This window comes from Protopterus annectens, chromosome 9.part0, assembly GCF_019279795.1.
Source record: "Protopterus annectens isolate FY-2018-M chromosome 9.part0, PAN1.0, whole genome shotgun sequence".
Classification (NCBI taxonomy): domain Eukaryota; kingdom Metazoa; phylum Chordata; order Ceratodontiformes; family Protopteridae; genus Protopterus; species Protopterus annectens.
In genome coordinates, this window is record NC_056743.1 from 1,787,116,339 (window position 1) to 1,787,140,059 (window position 23,721).

Here is a 23,721-nt window from a genome sequence, read left to right on the forward strand (position 1 = left end):
ACTCACTCACGCACACACACACTCGCACTTACGGCCAATTTAGTGTGTCCAATCTACCTACTGCATATCTTTGGAAAGTGGGGGGAAACAGGAGCACCCGGAGGAAACCCACTCGACTGCAGTGAGGAGATGCAGACTCTGCAGACAAGGCACCCCAGCTGAGAATTGAACCAGAAAACCTCTTGCTGTGAGGCAACAACACTAACTGCTGCACCACCAGTATCTGGACTGAAAATTCATTCTCAAACAAATTCTCTAAACTTGTATATTTTACCAGGAATCCCTAGTAAAAACAGCTAGCCCAACGCATTCTATGTGGGGTTTTTTTCAGTTGTAAAAGACAGCTAGCCCAGCGCATTCTAGGGTTTTTTGTTTTCAGTTTTAATGTGCTTTCCCCAAGGCCATTCATGTCACAACCTCTTTATTTACATATACACAAGCAGTCCCTTCCTATTTTTCAAGAAACTACATATTATGAGCCCTTTTTCATTCAGGCCCTTTTTTCTTGATTAGTTTGCTCATCTTCAAAAGCATTTCCAACTTTGCCTACAAATTTACGTAGTAGTGCTCGTTCAATACCATTCCTCCTGTTCCAAGGATAAAATGCTGAGTGATCACTTAATTTGTTAGCTTCAGTGTTTCTTTTAAATACCTTGTCTATGAAATTGTTCAGCTTTCTACTTTAGGCAGGATTGTCTGTAATATAAACTTTTTTTGGCATTACTAGGGCCAATCATACTCCAACTTTTGTCAAGGAGGGCAGCTTCCTTCTTGTTAGCCACCACGTGGTCTATAATTCTACTTTTTTTTCCCTAGCAAGTTTTAGTTTGAGTAGTTTTTTTTTTTAGTCTTTGTTGTGTTTCATCTATGCCAAGCAAATGATCACTCTGAATTATTTTTGTCAAAATTCAAAAAAAATCAGCTTATGGTCACAGTTTACACCAACTTAATACAGGAACAACCAGAGTGACAAAGTATTCCTCAAAGAGACATCATAAGATCTGACAAATAAGTGTACATGTGTGTATATATATATATATTTTTTTCACTTTTTTTGCTAAGAAACATGAGAGCTCATACAGCCTAGAAAATCTTGAATTTCCTAAATTAATATTTATGACATAATCATATACAATATGCTTAGAAACAGGAAAGCAATTTTAAAAACTGCCTTTTTTGGTTGGAAGTTATGGGAACAACATTTCAAAAGATCTGTGCATCTTTTTAACTATTACGAGAGTTGAGTTGAATAAAAAAAAAAAATCTAACTCCACTTTTGTGCCATGACATAGTCTTCTTCCAAGGCAATTTTCTTGGGAGCTTATCCCTTACTAGACAAGCCAAGCCAGACAGTACGTTTCATTTCTCTGTCCCATACATTACATGCACCAATAAATTTAATTTCAGTACCATGGTGCTCCATAACTGTTGTGAAAGTTCAAGGTCAGCTTTTCTCCCCTAAAATGCAGGTTTCCGGAGGACACCATCCAGAACCATTTTACTGCTCTGAAAAAAAAAAACACTCTGAAAGCAAAACATTAACCAAGCAGACAGTGGTACATACCTGCTGGGCAAGCTGATACAGCATGCGTGAACTAACAGCAGTTGTATGGGTCCGAAGTATGTTTTTCTTGGCCTCTTTAATTTTCCAGTCATATTTGTACCTGAAAATAGTAGTATTATTAGTATTATCAGTAATAACAGAAAATAGCTTTCCCATGATTGCATTTTTTATTCTCCCAGCCCCAAAATAATGTATTACATTAAGAATAAAATTAAGAAGCCAGTGAAAATGAAAAGCACAATTAATTTCTTAGAAAGGAAGGCGAACTTAAACATGACAAAAAGTACAGTTTTGTACCTACCATAAATGTAGATGTTCGAGTGCTAATACAGCTGCAGTCTTAACAGATGGGTTCTCCTGCCGTCAGGCGGGTCCTCGGTCGGCCGAATTCCAAATTCTAGGTCCGGCGTCGGTTGTCGTCGCTTCTTCCCTGACGTCAGTGCGACAGGGGTATAAAGGAACCAGCCGATGCCATTTTCTTCAGTTTTTCTTGCCCCAGATGTCAGGTGCCCCCAGAAGGAAGGCAATACATAAATTTGTGTAATAATGCAGTGCAATATAATCAAAATACAGTAGTTGCAAGCAAATACATCATAAATGAATACCCCAATCAGGTTGTATGAGGATGTGTTAGCCTATAGGCCTGTCCCAAGAGGGGAAGGAGGGAGGAATTAGGACTGCAGCTGTATTAGCACTCGAACATCTACATTTATGGTAGGTACAAAACTGTACTATGTTCATCGTGCATACAGCTGCAGTCTTAACAGATGGGTAGAATCCCAAAGCTAAGAAAGGGGTGGTAGGCACTAGGTGGAACTAGGAGGAGCCAAAATGCCCTGCAAGACTGCAGTGGCAAAGCCTGCTCTAGATTTGGAGTATAATGGTAGGATGTAGTGCTTGGAGAAGGTATGCACAGAACTCCAAGTGGCTGCTTCCAAAATATCCTTGGTAGGAACTCCTCTGAGGAAGGCTGCAGAGGTGGTTGTGGCCCTGGTGGAATGAGTTCTAATGCCTGTAGGTACAGCTTTGCCATGAAAGGAATAGCAAAAGCGTATGCAGTGGGCTATCCATTTTGAGATTGTCTGTTTGGAAATTGGCTTTCCTTGTGCTCCTACCGCATAGGCCACAAAGAACTGTTCTGATTTTCTGAAAGGCTTTGTTTTGTCCAAATAATAACAAAATTGTCTGTGGATGTCCAAGGAATGTAGTAATCTCTCCCCTTTGTTTTGAGGATTAGGATAAAAAGTAGGTAAATGTATGGCCTGATTTAAAGCTACCCTGGATACCACTTTAGGCATAAAGGACGGGTTGGTTCGTAAGGAAACTCTGTCCTGATGGAAGATGATAAAAGGCTGGACAGCCATGAGAGCCTGTAGTTCTGAAACTCTACGAGCTGAGGTGATAGCCAGAAGGAAAGCTATTTTCCAGGACAAATATTGCAAATCTGATGAGGCAGCTGGCTCAAAGTGAGGCAAGGTCAGTTTTTCCAGAATGAAATTAAGATCCCAAGCAGGTATTGGTTGTTTCCTTGGAGGTCTTAAATTCTTAGCCCCTCTGAGGAACTGTCTTAAGAGAGGGTGAGAAAATAAAGGTGGATCAGTGTTGTATTCTGCAGAAATGGCTGAGGCATGGATTTTGATGGAGGAGAAAGAAAGTCCACTGCTTAGCAGTTCAACCAAATATTGTAGTATCTGAGGTAAATTCAGTTTTCCAGGATCCTGGCCCTTTTTCTCATTCCAGACACAAAAACGTTTCCATTTTGCGGAGTAAGCTTTCCTAGTTGATGGCCTTCTGGCCTCCAAAATGACATCCTGCACTTCCTTGGAGAGTAGGGCCTGTTGTGATGCTAAGGAATCTTCCATGCGGCTAGATTGAGTGTTTTTAGCTGGCTGTGAAGAGTTTTGAAGCTGTGCTGAGTCAGAAGAAGAGGCATTAGAGGCAGGGTCCATGGTGGCGAATGCGTCATGCTCCTCAAGAGTGGGTACCAGTGTTGCCTTGGCCAGTCCGGAGCAATGAGAATCATCTTTGGTCTGTCTGCTCTGGTTTTCAATAGAACTTTGGGCAGCAGAGGAAGAGGTGGGAAGGCATAAACTGTCATTGATGTCCAACTGAAAGAGAGAGCGTCCACTCTCCAGGCCTTTGGATGGAAGATCCTTCAGCAGAATTTTGTCAATTGATGATTTTTGTGGGAGGCAAAGAGATCTATGTCTGGCATTCCCCATTCTTGGATTATTTCTGTAAAAACTTCTGGGTGCAATTTCCATTCGTGTGATCTGTCATATTCCTGCTTAGGTTGCCTGCCAGCATGTTTTCCTTGCCTGGCAAGTACTGTGCTTGTAGTTCCATTTGTAAGTCCATGGCCATGTTCCAAAGTGACATGGCCAGTCTGCATAGGGGGTAAGAATGTGTTCTTCCCTGTTTGTTTATTTACCACATAACTGTGGCGTTGTCCGTTTTTGTCAATAGTTGACCTGGTTGTAGAAGGTCCTTGAAAGCTATAATAGCATTTATTACTGCTAGCATTTCTTTTTGATTGATGTGAAGGTGCTTTTCTTTTTGGGACCATTTGCCCTGAATGCACCGATCTGTCATGTGCGCCCCCCAGACGTAGTCCGAGGCGTCTGTTGTGATGACTTGTTTTGCTTGAGGCTTGCTGAATGGAAGACCTGTGTTTGTTTGACATGCTTGAGCCCACCACAGAAATTCCTTTTGCAGGCATGGAATTAGTGGTATTATTGTTTCCAAACTGTGGCTGTGTTCAGACCATATGTTTTTCAGGTACCATTGTAGTTTCCTCATATGCAGCTTTGCACATGGGATTAGTAAGATGCAAGATGCCATGAATCCCAGAGCCGGCAGGATTTTCCTTGCAGTCAGCCTGGTGCAATTTGCTAGTGTTCTGAAGTATTGAATTAGTTGCCCCTGCTTCTCTGGCGTGAGGTAGGCCATCTGGGTGTTTGTGTCCAAATTGGCACCCAGGAAAATTATCTTCCGAGAGGGTATTAGCCTTGATTTCTTTCTGTTGACTGTGTATCCCAGAGAGTTCAACAACATAATTACATAAGCCAGATGTTTCAGAAGAATGTGCTTGCTGTCCGCTTGGATCAGGCAGTCGTCCAAATAGGGGTATATTTGTATCCCTTGAAGTCTGCAGTAGGCAATTACTGATGCCAGGCATTTCGTGAATACTCTGGGCGCAGTAGATAAGCCAAAGGGCAATGCAGAGAAATGATAATGGGTTGAACCTGCAAGAAACCTGAGGTACCTTCTGCAATTTTGTCTGATTGGGACATGCAGGTATGCCTCCTTGAGGTCCAATGTTACCAGCCAAGACTCCTTGCCCAGCATGGGAAGAAGTTGCTGTAGAGTGAGCATCTTGAATTTTGGTACGAGTAGAAACGTGTTTAGGATGGATAGGTCCAAAATAGGTCTCCAATCTTTTCCCTTCCTTGGCACCAGAAATAGCCTGGAATAAAAACCTTGACCTTGTTCGTGTAGGTACCTCTTGAATAGCTTTCATGTTTATGAGATCTGTAATTTGCCTTTGTGCCTCTGCCCTTTGATTGTGTGGCAGGTTTGGCATGCCTCTCATTTTTGGAAGGGTGTGAAAATGGAATTTGTAGCCTCTGTTTATAATGTCCAGGATCCATTTGTCCTTTGTGACAATATGCCAATTTTTTGAAAATAATGCCAACTTTCCTCCTAAGGGGGATGCCATTTGAGACTTGGTTGGCATGCAAAGGGGAAAGTCATTGGGTTTGCTTTCTGAAAGATTGTGAGTTATCCTCACCACCTCTATGTGTAGGAGTCTGCCATTGTCTGCCTCTAAACAATCCTTGGGATTGTCCTCTTCCTCTCGGGCGCCTGTATCTGCCTCTTTGGGGTCTGTCCGTGGCAGGAAAGGACCAGTTTTTGGAAGGCCAATTTCTACTAAAATGTGGGGGTTGTACCTGTAGAAATTCTTTCACGGTTTGCATTGATTTAGCCTTTTCCTCCATTTTCCTTAACACCTCCTCAGCATTAGCACCAAAAAGTACATCCTTTTGAAGAGGGGCGTCTAGTAATTTAGCTTTGACATGATCAGGCAAGTCTTGTTCCTTGAGCCAGGCATACCTACGTATGACTGATCCTGTAACAGCAGCTCTACATGAGGCCTCTAGAGCATCAAAACCACATTGTAAGGTATGCTTACCCACTTGTTCTGCACTATGCATCAAATCCTGCAACTCCTTCAAGTCTGGTTGTTCAGGTTGTGACATTTTACTTTTCAATTGTGATAACAAAAACTGTTGGTATTTTAGCATATGAAACTGACAGTTTAAGGCCCTCATGGATAAGGTAGCCGAGGTATATACCTTTTTTCCCCACCTTTCTAAGGATCTGGAGTCTCTCTCGGAAGGTAATGGATTTTAGCAATGGAGGCCTTAACTCCCTTGGGGCCCTGTGAGATGGTTTCTGGGTCAGCAGCATGGCTTTTGTATAGAAATTGGTGTGAGTCAGGAACCCTGTAGTACCTGTCAGGCTTAACTGGAGCTGGAGGTAGAGAGTCCGGTTAAGGCAAGCCTCGAGTAAACATCATCTAGGATGTCCAAGACAGGAGGTATAGCCAGAGGCCTGTGATGAGGTAGCAAGAGAAATTCCCTGAGCCTTTCCTTGGAATCTGAATAATCTTGGCCTTCCCAGTGGAAGTGTTCCCTTAAGGTATGCAAAGTTTCCCCAAATGAGTAATCCTCTGGGGGGGAGACAGAAGGGATGGACACCTCCGCATCAGAGTCTTCAAAAGGGGAGTAAGAATGTTCCTGATCATCAGAATGCTCTGAAATAATGGAGCCCTGATCAGAGGAGGGGGAATCTTCCTCCACTCTGGGCCTTTGTCCGTGGGGCGGAGAACCTCTGATAAGAGTAATTAAATCCTCAGCCATTTTAAGCATCTGTTTCTTAGGCATGGGGCCTGGAGATGGGTCCTGTGTAGTTGGTCTCTTAGGGTGCATGGTTGCTTTAGACTTTGTGAAAGCCTTGATGGAGAAAGAAGAGGAAGGTCTGAAGACACCTTGAGTGGAGGTGGACCTGTCCACATTCTGAGTTTCAACGCCAAGAGTGGCTTCGTATCTGTAGTCGGGTGTGCCGTGGATCCTGCGACCTCGGGCACAGGAGACACCGCCAAAGAAGTGTCGCCGGTAGTCAGGGCTGCGAGGCGCTCGCTGAGAACCGGACCACGGTAGTCGGCTTTGGCGTGGTGTGGTAGAGGCCGCGACCTCGTGTGTCGGTCCTTGTCTTTGCGTTTTTAGACAAAACCGAGTCGGAGTATCCGACAACATAGTATAGTTAAACGCTTCCAAAATAATGCTGGTGAACTCCGCCCGACGCTTAATAGTGCATTTGTTGAATGTAGCCCAAAAGCAACAGACCGAGACGTCGTGGTCTGGGCCTAAGCAAGGTATACAGAGGGAATGGAAATCCTTATGCGGTATTTGCTTCCCACAAGAAATACAATTATTAACTTTGTCTGACATCGGTCTGAGGCAAGAAAAGTTTCCCCAATGGGGTACTTAGCTTTTTAGAAGACTTCGGTTTCCAAATTTTCGTAATCTCAGGAGCTGGCCGACCGGCACTTGCGAACTGCTTCTGCTTCAGGCACCGCGCGGCAAGAAAGACTGAAGAAAATGGCGTCGGCTGGTTCCTTTATACCCCTGTCACACTGACGTCAGGGAAGAAGCGACGACAACCGACACCGGACCTAGACTTTGGAATTTGGCCGACCGAGGACCCGCCTGACGGCAGGAGAACCCATCTGTTAAGACTGCAGCTGTATGCACGATGAACATCTGTTAAAAGTACAGGCCTTCAAAATGCAGCTGTCCAGTCTTGACTGCTGAAACCCACCGTTTAAAAATTCACTCAGTTTTCAGATCAGCAGCCCCCTTTTTCCCATTTTTTCTACTGGGGTCAGGGTATCGTGTTAGCAGTCGGGAACTCTCTCGATTCAGTGTCACACTCCTGCCTTCTTCAACACTCATGCCTGACCGTCGCAGATCTTCTTTCACACAATCCATCCACCTCTTTGCTGGACGTCCTCGCTTTCCCTCACCTTCTTCCTGTCTGTCCCACATCTTACTCACCAGGTTGTCTTCTGCTTTTCTACATGTGTCCAAACCACCATAATCTGTTCTTTTTGATCTTTTCTACAAATGGAGCTACTTTAGCTTCTGCTCTTATGTTCTTATTTCTTTGTCTGTCCCACACTGTGCATCCTACCACCCTTCTCAGGCACTTCATTTCCATCACCTCTAACTTCTTCAGTTGTTCTGCCTTTACTGCCCAGGCTTCTGTACCATACAGTAGTACTGGTTACACCACTGTCTTGTACACCTTACTTTTCTGTTTGTTTGGCATTCTTCTGTCATACACTACACCTGACACTCTATGCCAGTTGGAGGCAGCCCCTCTGATTCTAGCTTTAACCTCTTCATTCAGACTTCCCTTCTCCTCAACCACCCCTCCCAGATACTTGAAGCTGTTTACCTATTCCACTATCTTCCCCTCTATCTCTATTTTCAGCTTCTTCTGATTTCCCCAGTTTGCAACCATTACCACCGTCTTATCTCTACTTAGTTTCATACCATGTGCCTTCAGTTTTGCATTCCATTCTCCTATCCTTTGCTGAAGTTCTAGATCAGTCTGCCTGTAATGCCACATCATCTGCATGCAGCAACTTTGCTGATCTGTCCCCTCCGACCTGTTTGCTAATGTAGTCCATCACCAGTATGAAGAGCAGTGGGCTCAAAGCTAAACCCTGGTGTACACCCACTCCCACTAGGAACCCCTCTGTGAGGCCGGACACTGTTCGTACTTGAGTAATTGGATGCTTGTACATAGCCAATGGTTCTGGGACTTCAAACCACTGCAGTACTGCATAGATCAGCTTTCTTGGGACCTTGTCATATGCTTTCTCCAAGTCTAGGAATGCCCAGTTGGACTATCTCCTCATCTCTTGCTTCTCTGTCTCACTGCAAACATCAGGTCAATTGTGCTGCATCCTGACCTGAATCCGAACTGCTAATCTCCCATCTTACATTCTACTACTCTGTGTATTCATTTATTAATCACCCTCTCCAGAACTTTCATGCAATGTGATAGGCATTGGATGCCTCTTTACTGCCCACAGTTGTGGATGTCCCCTTTGTTCTTGTACACTGGCACAAGTATGCTTATTCTCCAGTCATCTGGGATACGCCTTTCTTTCCACACTGCTATTAGTGCCCTCAAAAGCCATTTCTCCCCTATCTCACCCAGCATCTTTATCATATCTGCTGTGACCTCATCTGAACCCGCTGCTTTTCCTGACTTCATTTTCCTTAGTGCTGCTCTTTCTTCTTCTAGGGTTTGCTCGGCGTCTTCTCTCATCATAGGTTGTTTATGGGGCAGTACAGCTTCTATGGGGTTTTCTTCATTCAGAAGCTGCTGGAAATACTCCTTCCATCTGCCTTTAATGAACTGTGGACTGGTGAGCAGGTTGTTGCTGGCATCCCTTATGAAGCGTCTCTGACTATTTTCTTTATCTTTCTGTCTTTGCTTTGTAACCTGACATAGTTTCTTTGTGCCACTTACGGAGTCACTTTCCAGAAGTTGGTAGAGTGCCTCCGATGCCCTATTCTTTGCTATTGCAACTTCTTTCTTAGCTTTTGTTAGCCAACCAGTAGTCCTTCCTAGCCTGGTCAGTCTTTTCTATCTCCCACTTCTTCCTAGACTCCTCCTTTCTTTTGATGACTTTCTGGATTTCTGCATTCCACTACCAGCTTTCCTTATTGACCTTATTTCCATAACTGGCTCGGCCACATATCTTTTCTGTAGTCCTAACTCTGTAGTCCTAACACATCCTGTTTTTAGGCACTGTCATTGTTCAACTCCACCCATTTCCTCCTCTTCTTGGGGTGCTAGCGCCCAGATTAATTACTTGAACTGTTGTATTTTCTCTCCAGTCAACTTCCAGGTCATCAGCCTGGTCTCTGTTGACCTTAGAACCTTCTCTGACCACTGCTTGTAGCTGATTTTGGTAACTAGTGGTTTATGCTGTGGGCCGATTGTTTCACTGGGTATGACTTTGCAATCATGGATTCTACCCCAGTGCCTTTTCCTCACTAGGAGGAAGTCTACCCGAGTTGCATGTTTGCTACTCTTGTATGTGATCTTGTGACTGTCTCTCTTTCTGAGCCATGCGTTGGCTACTATCAAGTCATTTGCCAGAAAGAAGTCTAGAATGGCTTCTCCTTCTTTATTCCTGTTGGTCCACCCATGTGGACCCAGGCAGTCCTCATACCTGTTCTGTCTGTCCTGATATGTGCATTCAAGTCACCCACTAGCAACACCAATTCATGTTGTCCTGCTTTATCTAGGGTCCTGAAACTGCTGTCTGAATCCACTCTTTTCCTCACTTTCACAACCCTGCTATGGGGCACAGGCTGAGATTCTGAATACTGCCCTATCATTGCACTGGAGTCTGATTGCCATGAGTTGGTCATTCATTCTGATGATATCGCTCACTGCCTTCTGAAGCCTCTCTTTCACAACAATCTCTACATCATTTCTAGTCTGTCCCCCTCCTGAGTAGTAGAATCTGGATCCCAAGCCAAGTGCCTTTGCTGCTATGCCCTTCCATCTCGTCTCTTGGATACATAGGATTGTTCAGCCTCCTCATCATCATGTCATCCACTTCCAAGCTGCATCCTGTCAGTGAACCTACATTAAGCGTAGCAATTCTCAGTTCATATTTGGCAGGTTGGTTGGATTTATGTCCACCTTTCACTGAACAGAGCTATCCCAGGTAACCCAGGCTGGGCAACTAGACACTGGCCAGCCAGTAGTTTATTGGCCCAGGGCTGCTGGGCTTTAAGGCAGGCACACACTTGCCAACAGGGGCACATATACCCCTCCCATTGTAAGCAAGGGTCCCTGACGTAGGTCAGAGTAGGCCGGGTCCTCAACCCACGTATCACAGGTAACTATCAATGCCCATTTTGCCAACATTAGTCAACATGACAATCACCTACAGCCATATTGTTACACCGTTGAGTGGCTAGCCCTGCCAAGGCATACAGTCTGTGATCAGTCTTCTCCTATCTTGAGGATCCTGTGCACCACAGTAGATGCCCAAAGCGGTTGGTCTGTACAACTCTTCCCCCTGTAGGGCACCATGTAGAGTCTGTGCCGCTGCCCACAGCTCCATTCATTGGTGAGTTTGAGATGGAAACACTCAGCATGTTTTTTGAATGTGAGAGAAACTCCACAGAGACACAGGGAGAAAATGAAAACTCCAAACAGGTATTGGTTAGAAGTCAGGATCAAACCTTGTAACTTGTGCATGGGAGGTGAAGACCTTAACCATTATATCATCTGGTCTCAGTTTTCAGATGGCACAGAATACTTGTTTTTAATACACTGTGGTAGTCTTTGAGTACAGGAAAGTACATACATATAGGGGTTGAGCCCACAGTTTTCTAGTTTCATCTAAAAACAGACTATCCTTAAAATGCAACTGTGATCCGAAGGCTGAAGGCTTGTAATAACAATGTACTCCTACTTCTAACAAACAAAAGCCAGAATTAAGAGATGCAGCTGCCACAGATGTAGCACCTAGCACCACTGCCTTGTACCTCTTGATTCCCTGGTTCAGTTCCTGCCTAGTGGGTCTTCTGTGCATAGTCTGTAGACTCCTACATCCTTATGCCCATATAATTTTTGTCAGCTGCTCCTTGCTTCCTCCACATTCCAAAAATATCCCCTTAGATGAACTGGCAAATCCCCTGAACTTCCCATAGGTATTCATGTGTCATGATAACTTAATACATGTCCTTTTATATGGGAGTCTTATCCAGTGCTGGTTTCTTCCCTGCATACTAGAATAAGTTCCAGCTCACCAAGATCCTATACAGGATGACATTATACATACAAGCAGGTATGTCTATATAGAAAGGAAGAAAGGAGGAAAGAGGCAGGTATGTGTACGATATATGTATGTGTGTGTGCATGCATGCACATGTGCATTCTGTGTCCACCTGCCTACTTTTTTTTTTTTGGAAGGTGGGACTGCTACCAGTCAGTGCACATCACTTTTCTCAGGGAGAGGACACAGGAATTTCCCCTTAACCAGTTTTCAACCCTTGCTTTCTTTCCCTCCAGTAATACTGAATTTATTGTGCAACATTCCTCTATAACAGGTATTTTGCCTCATACCTGAAGTCTGTGAAACAAACACCTCACAAGGTACAAAGCTGTTAAACTCTCAAAACATGCCTGTATGAGTTGGCCTGTATCTCACAATACTGAACAAGGTACTTGAGTTCTGGTATACTTCATAAAAAAAAAGATTGCACTGCCTTGGAGCTAGCAGAATATTCCCACAGGAGTGTTACAGCTACCCAAGTAAAAGCTTGCCAACAGTATGTTACCTATATTACTTGCCTCCTCCTGGTAAGTAGTAATCCAGAAAGAATAGTTGGTGAAGTCCACTACTCAGTGTCACAGGCCATGCAAGTGGAGATGATGGGAATTAAATCAAGGGCCACAAATATGTTTATCATTCCTTACCTTAAGGAAGAAAGCCAAGAAAACAATAAGCTTTACTCAAACACACATGAAAAATCTGTCACAAATCCACCACTGTCCTAAAGATAGAATGGCCCTGCAAATGCAAAATTATCAGATAATTTTATGGTAATGTGAGAAAGAATAATGATCAAGGTCAGGGATGCGTCTTTCTAATGAAAGTAGTTCTAGCTAGCATAAATCATCCAAAAAAGTTAAAACACTTTTGGTGACACTGAAGGATCTCCTTTCTCCACTGTTGTGCAACATCAAAGTAGGTATATTTAAGGGTGTGGGGTGTGTACCCCTGACAGCAAGTTTGGTTCCCCACAGATAAAGGGGCAAAGGGGAAAAAAAGAATTGAGGCACGCATGGGGGAGGGGCACAGAGTAGGAGACTTGTTGCCACCCCTAGTCCTCAGATGCTCAGGACTGTCAAAATGAGGATGAGAAACTAAGGTAAGACACAAACACAAACTGGATCCATACTACCAAAGGAAGAATCACCACAGTGTATCCAACTGCCCAAATAAATCCTGCAAGCACGATGAAATAACATACTGTTTATTACAAAAAAAAAAATCACATAAAGCGCTTTTCGTCAGGCCACATAGCCCAACTTCTTCAGATAATTATACAACATAGGACATAAACTATATATAGGAAGTGAAAAGGAAGTGAAAAGTCAGCTGGTTCCTGAATCAGCAGGAATCAGTTGCTCTTAAAGTGGCAACCACCTTCATTCATTACCTAAAATATATAGCTTAAACAGCTCTCATCTATGCATTGTTTGAAACAATATTTTAAAATAATAAACAAACAGTGTAAAAAGATCTAAAACCAATAATTATCTGTTATGAAATATTAATGCAGTTAAAGTTAAAATTATATGTATGTATTTATATTTTTATGTTCTAGTATAATAAACCTTAAAAGCATGTGGATAAAAACATGTAAATAAAAAAACAGCAAAACCTGACTTAAGAAGTTGAAAGTCATATACACTCTAAGACAATAGTATGCATTATGCATAGACCATTTTAAACACAGCATAATAGTCAACTCCTAACCAAATTTTTAAGTTGTAGTATACACTTAATTGAATACATTTCGTTAATGCCTAGAGGGTAACATGCAAAGGTACATAATTGCCAACTCAATTCTAATTTCTCTAAGAGCAAGGAAAGAGGCCCTCTTCTAGGGTCATAGGGAATACAATCTATAGCCCTAAAAGTAAAACCATGGGTGGGTGCTTTCATAATGTGCCTGGCCAATGCGTTATCTGATTTGTTAGACCTAATAGCGTATGTGTGTTCAGAAACCCTGCCCCTAAGCCTTCTGTCAGTTTTTCCAATATAGAAGGCAGGACAGGTATGACACTTAGCTAGGTATACCACTCCCTTGGAGTTACAATCAAATTTGTACTTAGTATTGTATTCAAAACCTCTTATACTACATTTTGTTCCCTGCTCCATATATTTACAATAGGAGCATGACAAACACTTATTCATACCTGCATGGTTAAGTGTAGCAGAGTTTGAGTACTGAGTTTCCACTAGGTTCTTTAAGTTTTTTCCTTTTCTATAAACTATTTTAGGGAAGTCAATAGGGCCTCTTGGTAAATGTGTATCCATGTTTATCAAGTCCCAATTTTTCCTCAAAATATTTATAAAATCATAACTGTCTATACAATACATAATAATAAGTCGGTTTTCATTTTCATTTAGTGTCCCATCCTGTAATGTACAACTATTTCTTTCTAAACTCTGGTTACTTGATAATATTGCTTTGTAAAAGCCCACTTCTCTTTTATTTTTCACTTCCTGACAAATTTCTTGTAAGAGTGAGAAAGGATAACCTCTCTTTTTAAACATGTCCATAAGTGTTGAGCATGCCATGCAGGTATGAATAAGTGTTTGTCATGCCCCTATTGTAAATATATGGAGCAGGGAACAAAATTTAGTATAAGAGGTTTTGAATACAATACTAAGTACAAATTTGATTGCAACTCCAAGGGAGTGGTATACCTGGCTAAGTGTCATACCTGTCCTGCCTTCTATATTGGAAAAACTGACAGAAGGCTTAGGGACAGGGTTTATGAACACACATACGCTATTAGGTCTAACAAATCAGAGAACGCATTGGCCAGGCACATTATGAAAGCACCCACCCATGGTTTTACTTTTAGGGCTATAGATAGTATTCCCTATTACCCTAGAGGAGGGCCTCTTTCCTTGCTCTTCGAGAAATTAGAATTGAGTTAGCAATTACGTACCTTTGCATGTTACCCTCCGGGCATTAACGAAATGTATTCAATTAAGTGTATACTACAACTTAAAAATTCGGTTAGGAGTTGACTATTATGCTGTGTTTAAAATGGTCTATGCATACTATTGTCTTCAAGTGTATTTGACTTTCAGCTTCTTAAGTCAGGTTTTGCTGTTTTTTATTTACATGTTTTTATCCACATGCTTTTAAGGTTTATTATACTAGAACATAAAAATAAAAATATAAATACATACATATAATTTTAACTTTAACTGCATTAATATTTCATAACAGATAATTATTGGTTTTAGATCTTTTTACACTGTTTATTATTTTAAAATATTGTTTAAACAATGCATAGATGAGAGCTGTTTAAGCTATATATTTTAGGTAATGAATGAAGGTGGTTGCCACTTTAAGAGCAACTGATTCCTGCTGATTCAGGAACCAGCTGACTTTTCACTTCCTTTTCACTTCCTATATATAGTTTATGTCCTATGTTGTATAATTATCTGAAGACGTTGGGCTATGTGGCCTGACGAAAAGCGCTTTATGTGATTTTTTGTTTTTTGTAATAAACAGTACTTTATTTCATCGTGCTTGCAGGATTTATTTGGGCAGATGGATACACTGTGGTGCTTCTTCCTTTGGTAGTGAGGATGAGAAACTACTATACTGCAGAAGTGATCTTACTCAAACATCTACTATAGTAAATTCTTTACACAACTGTACTATTTTTCACAGGCATAACCGATGTCACTACAACTTTTAGGAACATTCCCAAAGTTGTCACAAAAATTGGGATGTTGACCAAGTACCTGGGGAATATTGCAGGAGGCCATGCAGAGTCTAGAAGTGTTAAAATCTGGCCTACATGTAGGTAGTACACCCAGCTGAAAAAAAAAGTGTGCAGAGAGGACCAAGCAGAGGTTTAAAGGTGGTAGCACCTGCAGTGTGGCTCTGGTTGAGTGATGTCTTCATCTTATAAGGTCTTCCCACTGGTGAAAAGGCAGAAATTAATGTAATGAGCAAACCACTAAGAAATGTTTCATTTTGACACTGGATTCCCCCTTTTTTCCAACAACAAAGGAAACATTTTCTCTTTCTTAGGTCCTCACTTTTTTACAAGTTATATCCCAGTTGACTTTAAACATCTAAAACATGCAAGATCCTTTGAATGTAGGACCCCCTTTAAAGAACCATTTGACTAGTAAAAAGAGAGGCTAAAGGAGGAAGGAGAATCCATAGAAATACAGACTGAAAAAGCAGATAGATGTGCTTTCTCTTTCACTAAGGAATAAGCCAGCCCTGCAGCAAAGGGATATGACACTGAAGAATTAAAAGGAACATCTGCCTCACTGGACAACAGATTCTACCTTTGGCACCCAAGAGAAAGTCTTCTGCTTAGTCAGGTAGTCTTTGCTACTGCTAGTCCTAGCTTTCCTAATGAGCCTTATCATGGCATGTGGAAAAAGATGCCTGAACACTAGCAAGGTCAGATCATTCATGCTCCCAGTATAAGAGTCTACAGATCTGAATATATTAAGGTCCCCTTGGACAGAGTCAAAAGGCGCACATACTAAAGCAGTTTTACTGATCTGTCAACTGCCATCTGCATAAACAGTAGCAACTAATACAGTCTCAACCAAAAGCTGCAAACAGATGACCTTTTGGCCTCTCATCCCTCACTTTTTCAATTGCTCTGGGGTGAAGAGGGACTGGGTAAGCACAGAAAAACAAACCTGCCTCATTACATAAGGTAGCCAGTGTTCAAGCCTCTCTACATAGTGTTCTACTGCATAATTTCTTCAGTAGTCTGTTGCTTGATGAAGCAGAGAGGTCTGTTTCTGAACACTACCTATAGGTTCACAGTTTCACAGGTACGTACTAGGCTATTAGCCAAAACGGTACCCTGGCTTTCGCCACCCAAGAAAATTATTTTTCTGGCCCCTGTCGAGCAGAGCTACAGAAGTGATCCCTGGGGTGAATTTCCTATTTCCCATCCAAGCATCAAGATTTTTCTTGAAGAGTGCTAATGAAAAGCTCTGTTTGACATGGTAGTCTGTTCCAGAGTATGGGAAGTCTCTGGGACAGGACTCTATCCCTCCAGCATGTTCTGTTTATTGTGGTGACAAGGTTTAGGTCCCTAGAGTGTGTAGCTCGGAGGGATTAGGATTTCTTTAAGTGGGGCATGTCCAACAGCTCTGGGTTTGACATAACTTTGTATGTTAGGCAGAGATCGCCTCCGAGTAGGCAACATGTGACAGAGTAAAGCTGGAGTTTTTTGAGACGGTCTGCATAGGGCATCTCTTTGAAGCCAGTAATCCTCTTTGTGAGGTATTTCTGTGGCCTTTCCAGTTGTTGTAGATGTCTTGTGAGGTACATACCAAAAGGGGCGTTGTACTCTATAATGGTTCTAATGAGTGATGAGTAGAGGGGAACAATGACCTCTTTTTTTCTGGATGAGAAACCTTTTGTGATATGGTGAGCCACGTAGAAGGATTTCCTGACCACTGTGGCGATGTGATTATCAAAGGAGAGACTACTATCCACCTGTGTCTCAAGGTCTCATCACACTTTCGGTGTTAAGTAGACTACCACTTATGTGGTAGTTCATGGGCACAGAGTTTTTACCAAAGGGGATAATAATACACTTTTTGGCATTGAGCTTCAGGCCATGGCTTTGACACCAGGCATCTGTCTCAGTGAGGCCTTTTTGTAGGATGTCCACATTGTTAGGAGTTTCGATTATGGCTCCTAGTTTGCAGTCATCTGCAAACTTTGTTATCCAAAGACCTTCTGTGTTAGCCTGTACTTCAGAGAAGTAGATACCAAACAGGAGAGGACCCAGGACTGAACTCTGTGGTACTCCCCTTGTCACTGGTCTGAATTCGGATTTGGAGTCTGCTACTTTCACAGTGTGGGTTCTGTCTGTGAGCTAGTTGGCAACCCATCTTGTGACATAGGGATTTATACCTAGTTTAGTGAGCTTATTTAAAATTCCAGAGTGGGGATGGTGTCAAAAGCCTTGGCAAGATCTAGATAAGCTGTGTGAACCACCTTACCCTCATCTATGGCTTTGGTGACTGCTTCAAAGAAGTCAATCAGGTCTAGGAGACATGATCTGCCTTTTATAAACCCGAACTGGATAGGGTCCAGAGTTTGGAGATTACCAATGTCTTTGTTTATGAGTTCCATGATGATAAGTTCCATGGCCTTGCAGACCAGGCTCATCAGGCTAATGGGGCGGCAGTTCCCGGGGTCCGTCTTTGCTCCCCTTTGCTGAGTGGGATAACCGTTGAGGTGCGCCATTCAGTGGGCACAAAGCCTGAGGTGAGGCTATGATTGAACATGGTACTTAGGTAGGTTGCCAGTTCATTCTGTAGTTCGTGTAGAATGCAACCTGGGATATTGTCAGGTCCCATGGATGCTGTGTTCTTGGCTTTGGAGAGTGTGTTTTTACCTGTGCAGCCGTGATTACAGGAACTTTGCACTCTTCCGGTATAGAGACAGGCCCTCTAGGGGGTGAGAGGGGGGTAAAGTTAGCACTGAACCTATCTGCTAGGTTGCTGGCAATGTCAGTTGGTTCTGTATATTTAGTGCCATTGTGCTGTAACTCAGAGCAGATCTTGAGTGCTGCCATTGAGATTCTTGACACAGCTATAGAATGCTTTGTGGTTGTCTTTAGAGTCCGTGGCAATTTTGTTTTCGTAACTAGCTTTGGAGAATTTTATGAGGGATCTCAGCTTCGTACTGAGTCTGACCAGGGAGTTCCTCCAGTCATGGGATTTTACTCTACTTTACTTTACCTTTGAACTTGATCCAGAAATGTGTCTGTGTCTAATATCTATTCATGAGGCTGCACTTCTGTCCTACGTAGGTAGTCATCAAGGATGGAATATATTATGCAGCAAGGGATATACCTGATCCAAGAGTCATGCCCCATGTCTGCAAATGTAGTCCCCCCACCCATTTCTTTATCTACCACATTATAGTCACAATGCTTGTAATGAGCAGCAAATATCCCCGTTTTCCAAACTGACATGCACGCTTTTAGGGCTAGGATCAGTGTCATCATCTCTTTGACCAATGTGATTCATTGATGTGGTTGTTTCACTCTCTCTAAACTGTTAAGTTGGATGCACAGACTCCTAAGGCCATTTCTAAGAAATATGTTGTCAAGCTCTGGACCCAGGGCTATTTTTAAAAAGAATACCCAGGCTGAGGAATAGAAGATGGCACAACCATGAAATCTGCTCTCTGCAAGGGAGCAAAGGAATAGTCTTCTCCAGGACTGCGTATTCTGATGCCAGACACTACTGAAATACCATTGTAGTTCTCAAATGCAGCCTTGCTAAGGGAGACTATAAGAATGATTGATACCATATACCTCAAAATTCTCAAAATTTTCCTTGCCAAGAGACTCCCTCGGGGCCATAACCCAAAGGAATTGAGCCAGAAAGGCTGCTTTGTTCTCAGACTGAAATAACTTCTGCTAGTGGGAGGCCAACAGGCCCCCAAAAAGCATCTATCCTGGAAGGTACCAGATGAGAGCTAGATAGATGGATGGAAACTCCCAGACAGTGAAAGCAACTTGGGGTTTAAGTCAATGTTATTGGTAGCTCCTCTCAACACTGGGCCTATATCAGGTAATCATTCAGGTAAGGGCAAATATGCATGTCCTTGGTTCTGCAGTGTGCAATTACTAGAGACGGACATTTTGTAAAGACACAGGGTACAGTATCTAAACCAAACAATAAGGAGGTAAAATTAACAGTTGAATCCTCCTGCTTTGAATCTGAGAAAATACCTACATTTCTTGGAGACTGGAAAATGGAGACAGGCATACTATAGGCCCAAGGTAACCCTCAGGAAAAGGAGAAGTAGGACAGCATGCAGGGTTAACATTTCAAACTTTGGATAGGCATGACTGAAAGCAGGGGTGTACAAAATACGCAGGAGGAGGTCGGAATTTACTGAAGGAAACCAGCAAAGAAACCAAGACACTGGGTGCAAATAACCATTAGAAAAAGGACACAGAATGGGATGATGCTAGGCAAAAGTTTGGACTGCAGGTTAGAGATTGTTATCAATCCCTGACATGGAAGGCAGAGTATATCGGCAAAGAGACAGAGGAGTGCCAATGTTAAAGACTACGTCTGGTACGGATTTTAGTTGACTCTACAACAGACTGTACTGCTAAAAAAGGATACTTAGTAGGATGCATAAAATATTGCCTTCAAACATAACATAGATGAATGAATGGGATCCTGTAAATTCATCCCACGTGTCACTGGTTACAAACCTCTAGCCCATGCCAGTAAACAGAAGAATGTGGAAAAAGTACACATGCCCAATTGTCATTTCTCTTTCTGCTTCCTCTGCCAGCATTTTCTGGAGCTGCAGCAGTACTTTGTGCCATTCTCTCTCAATTCAAGTTGCATGCAGTCAGAAACATATAGCTGCATCTTTGTACTATATCTACTTTATGAGTCATTTACAGAATGCACACAGCTTCACTAAAAAAAGTGGCTACGAAACTGGTGATGCTGTTATAAAACTGGCAATTGCCATCTTTAAGAAAGTTAACAAAAGAACTAGTTTGAAAATACCAGGCAAAATACACAGCTTTTTTGAAAGAATCAAAGTATGTAAATAATGTATTTCGCCAGCAACTACTTATTACATAAACTGCCTCACCAACAAATTCTGATTCAAGAAACTCACTCCAGGAATACCATAATTTTCTAAGAATTTTGCAGAACAGCAAATAAACAGTACAAGGGACCTATCACCCCATAAACCTGATGACGAATGGACTTTTAACTAGTTATATGTGGTACTCATCATAACAGTGGATCTTCAAGACAGCTCTCATAATAAGACTACTACTTACAGGACCTTCACAGTCAGGCACATGCACACCTCAGCAACATTTCCCTGCCAGAGACTGCCTGGAACTTTACTACTGTGAAGTAAAAAAATGTCAACTATATGTAAGTCAGTAGGGGACCTATGGAGCACAACTATTAAAAAACAGTGGTCAGACAGGTTTCACTTTCAAATGGTACTCATTTCACCACGTGCTGAAGGGAAAGGTGGCCTTACAACAAGGACATAGTCTGAAGAACTGCTGTAAACTGCTATAAAATGTTCCTGTCCTATAGCAGAAAACAATGCCTACATGATGGCATATGCAGTAAAACACATCCACATCCACCTCCAGGAGGCAGTATGGACGAGGAAAGCTATGCAAAGATGTAGTTCAGAACTGCTGAATAAAAGGAAGTGCTGAATTTGGAAACAGTCTGCTCTGTGGCACTTAGGAGTTTCTTGTGAATTTGGATGTTAAAGGCCTGTTATGTTTATCACAAAAATAAACACAGTTTGACAGTTATTTTAATGAACTCTGTTAGCATTCTTTACTAGCCAAATGGTTCAAAACAGCCAAAAGGCAAAATACAGACTGTCTGGGTCCTGGATCCACTGTACAGGAGGTTCCTTCATAGGATTCTCAAGTAAAGGCTGGCACAGACAACCATGGGGAATGCTCCTGTGGATAATCTACCAACCAAATAATCTTTCAAGAAAAAGGCAAAAAAAGCAATGGTAAAAGTGTTACAGCATCTTGAAATATATCTTGAAATTGTGGAGAAGGCTTTCACCCTGAATCTAAAATGCACATTAGTAACATCAGTCTCAAGATGGGTCATGTGAACAGATTAAAAAAAATACCCTTCCCCCAATGGCAAACACATTTTGTCCTTTTTCTCGAGACAGCTAAACTAATAATCAGTTACAGTTTAAGCAGCTATGCTACTGACCTTCAGCTACTATGAAAAGTTACAATGCAGTGAAATGTATCAGTACATGGCTAGTTCAGTGCATGTTGCTCTGCACAATCCATCATACTAATCATACGGAATGTTTACTATAATGCAGGTTAAATTACTTGAAACAATTACATGAAGCTTTAAAGCTTCTGTGATTAGCAGCTGATGCAAAATCTTAAAGCGACATATCCCACAGATCCCTCCAAAAATTAACCACATCTGTGAAGTAGTTTAATGCAGTTATGTTCAAAGTAGAAGACATGAATGTCCACTTCCTAATGTACCCCAGAGGTGTGGACTTCATATTTGAGAGATATGCTACCACAGTCCAAGGACGAAGGCACCTCCCAAAGCCGACAACTGATGGTGATTATGGCTTCTTAGTTTCCACCAGTAAAGAAATCCCTTGGCTATTCGGTCTGCTTCATAAAGCATAGGTAGAACAGTGTCTGGAAGCATCCAGTTCACAATGGATATCAGCGAAGGTATCTGCTGTAGGGGAAAATGGGAATCACCCAGGTAGACTGTTCCAATGCCATGCATGATTTAACAAGCCTTCTCTATGGAAAAAAATAAAGAGATTTGGCATAACATCCATTTTTCTGTAAAGACTCAGGACCTCCCTGAAAACAGTAATCCGAAGAGATGCTGGTAATGCACAGTTTCTGACCATAACAAGACAGCCTTCTACCTAAAAAGTAGAGAGGTTATATAGGTTCCCCCCGCTCCTTTCCCAACTCAAATTAAGAGAACACTTAAGGACTCCCACTTCAGGGACAGTAAACTCTGGACAACAGAATCATACCAACATGGCCATGCTCTTCAGTTGAATTAGGAGAAGGAGGTATGCAAAAGCACCTAGGTAAACAGTATAACCCCACAAGCTGTTAGCGTACTGGTGTAGAGGCATGGTGTCTGAGCCACTGGCATGAATCTTTCACTTAGCATTTCAGGGGCCAGAAGGCTAGCTGAGAGAGTGAGGAATGAGGGTCTTGTGCCTGCATACTTCCTTAGGGAAAAGATCTGGGGGCATTTTGCATTAGGGATGAATCCTAAGAGTGGCTACTAGTTACTTCCAGAAGGACATGATCCTGGCATATAGCACAGCAGGAAGCCTATATTAGTGGCATGAAATTTTAGATCACATGCCTATACAGTGGCTGATCTACTGCATACCACATCCACTCTCCTGGTACAGAAAAAAATTGGCAACATTCTAGAGACTGGCAGTCCAAATTAATATTTTTGCCTCAGTGTAGCAATAGGTGCCTGTGAGAATAAAGTAAGGATAGCAAGCAAGAGAACCTTACTCAACTAAATATGCACCACACTGTCCAATTACACACTAAGAGAAGTGTTGTTTGGGGCTGGAAAATGAAATTGGAATTTACAAAGCAGCCTCACAAGGAACCTTGCATGTACAATAAAGAACACGTTCATGAACTCTTAAGAATCACCACAAAAAAGAACAGGAATCCTTTTAAGTGCTGCCGTGAGAATGTTACAAAACAATTGGGGTTATACAACTGCTGGCTAGAGAGAGAAAAGGCTTTATCCAAGATTTTCTGACACATGGACAGCATCTGAAACAACCAGTAACTACACTCTGGGGAATGGCATCTGCTGACACGGAGATGGCCACATTTCAGTTGTGGATTTCCAAGGAAGAAAATAAGAGATATCACAAATGTCTATCATCCCAGGGAAATGAAAAGAAGATGAAAGCCTTCTACACCATGAACTTGAGGCTCCCCAAATTTGATGCTAGCTGCGCTGCTAGAACAAGAATGCAGGTTGTATTTGCAGTTTCACAAACTCCAGGCAACCTGTTCACAAGGAAGATAGGATGGGCACCAGCAAAAGGGCGAATGACATTTCTTCCATTCCCTGTACTCAGAGGAAGCAGAGGACTTCTTACTGACTGTCCCTTTTCTGTGCGTTCTTTATTATTCTTGCTCCAACAATACGAACCCAAAGCCTGAGTAGAAGCCAATCTGGTCTCCATTTTTATCTATTTCTTGTCTAAAGGAACACTTTTCCAGGGTGTTGTGATGACTTAGTCAAGCAGCATCACTGAATCTGATACAAATGCAATAGGTCTTATTGTCACACCTAGAGTTAGCAGATAAAGAGTGGCAGCCAGATGATGGGCACACACTATTTACTTCATTTACTGCACTGGCACTATAATGGTGCAATCATGCCAGAGATGTTTAAAAAAACTCTGCTTTTAGAAAATTAATAGACGTTGTACAATTTTAAAATAATAATGAACTTTTGTTCTCCTTAAACAATGATAAATGAATGGAGCAACAGTGATATCACCTTCAGCTGGCTGGAAACTCAATGGACATTTAGGAATGAACAGCTGTTAATGTATGTCCGGACAACACAAGCATTACAAGAACTATTTGCTTCACTACAGAAAAGCATCAAACATAATGAAAACTTTTTGGAAGGATTAAACTGAAGTAAT

The 23,721-nt window shown here is 42.1% G+C and overlaps 1 protein-coding gene across 1 annotated transcript in view; it reads right to left on the reverse strand.

Annotated features, from left to right (window-relative positions):
* FARSA (phenylalanyl-tRNA synthetase subunit alpha) overlaps positions 1-23,721 on the reverse strand; it is a 529,543-nt gene that overhangs the window by 208,276 nt on the left and 297,546 nt on the right. Inside the window, exon 9 of the mRNA XM_044084657.1 lies at positions 1,565-1,664. Within this exon, the coding sequence (XP_043940592.1) occupies positions 1,565-1,664 (100 nt within the window). The remainder of the gene's footprint in view (positions 1-1,564; positions 1,665-23,721) is intronic.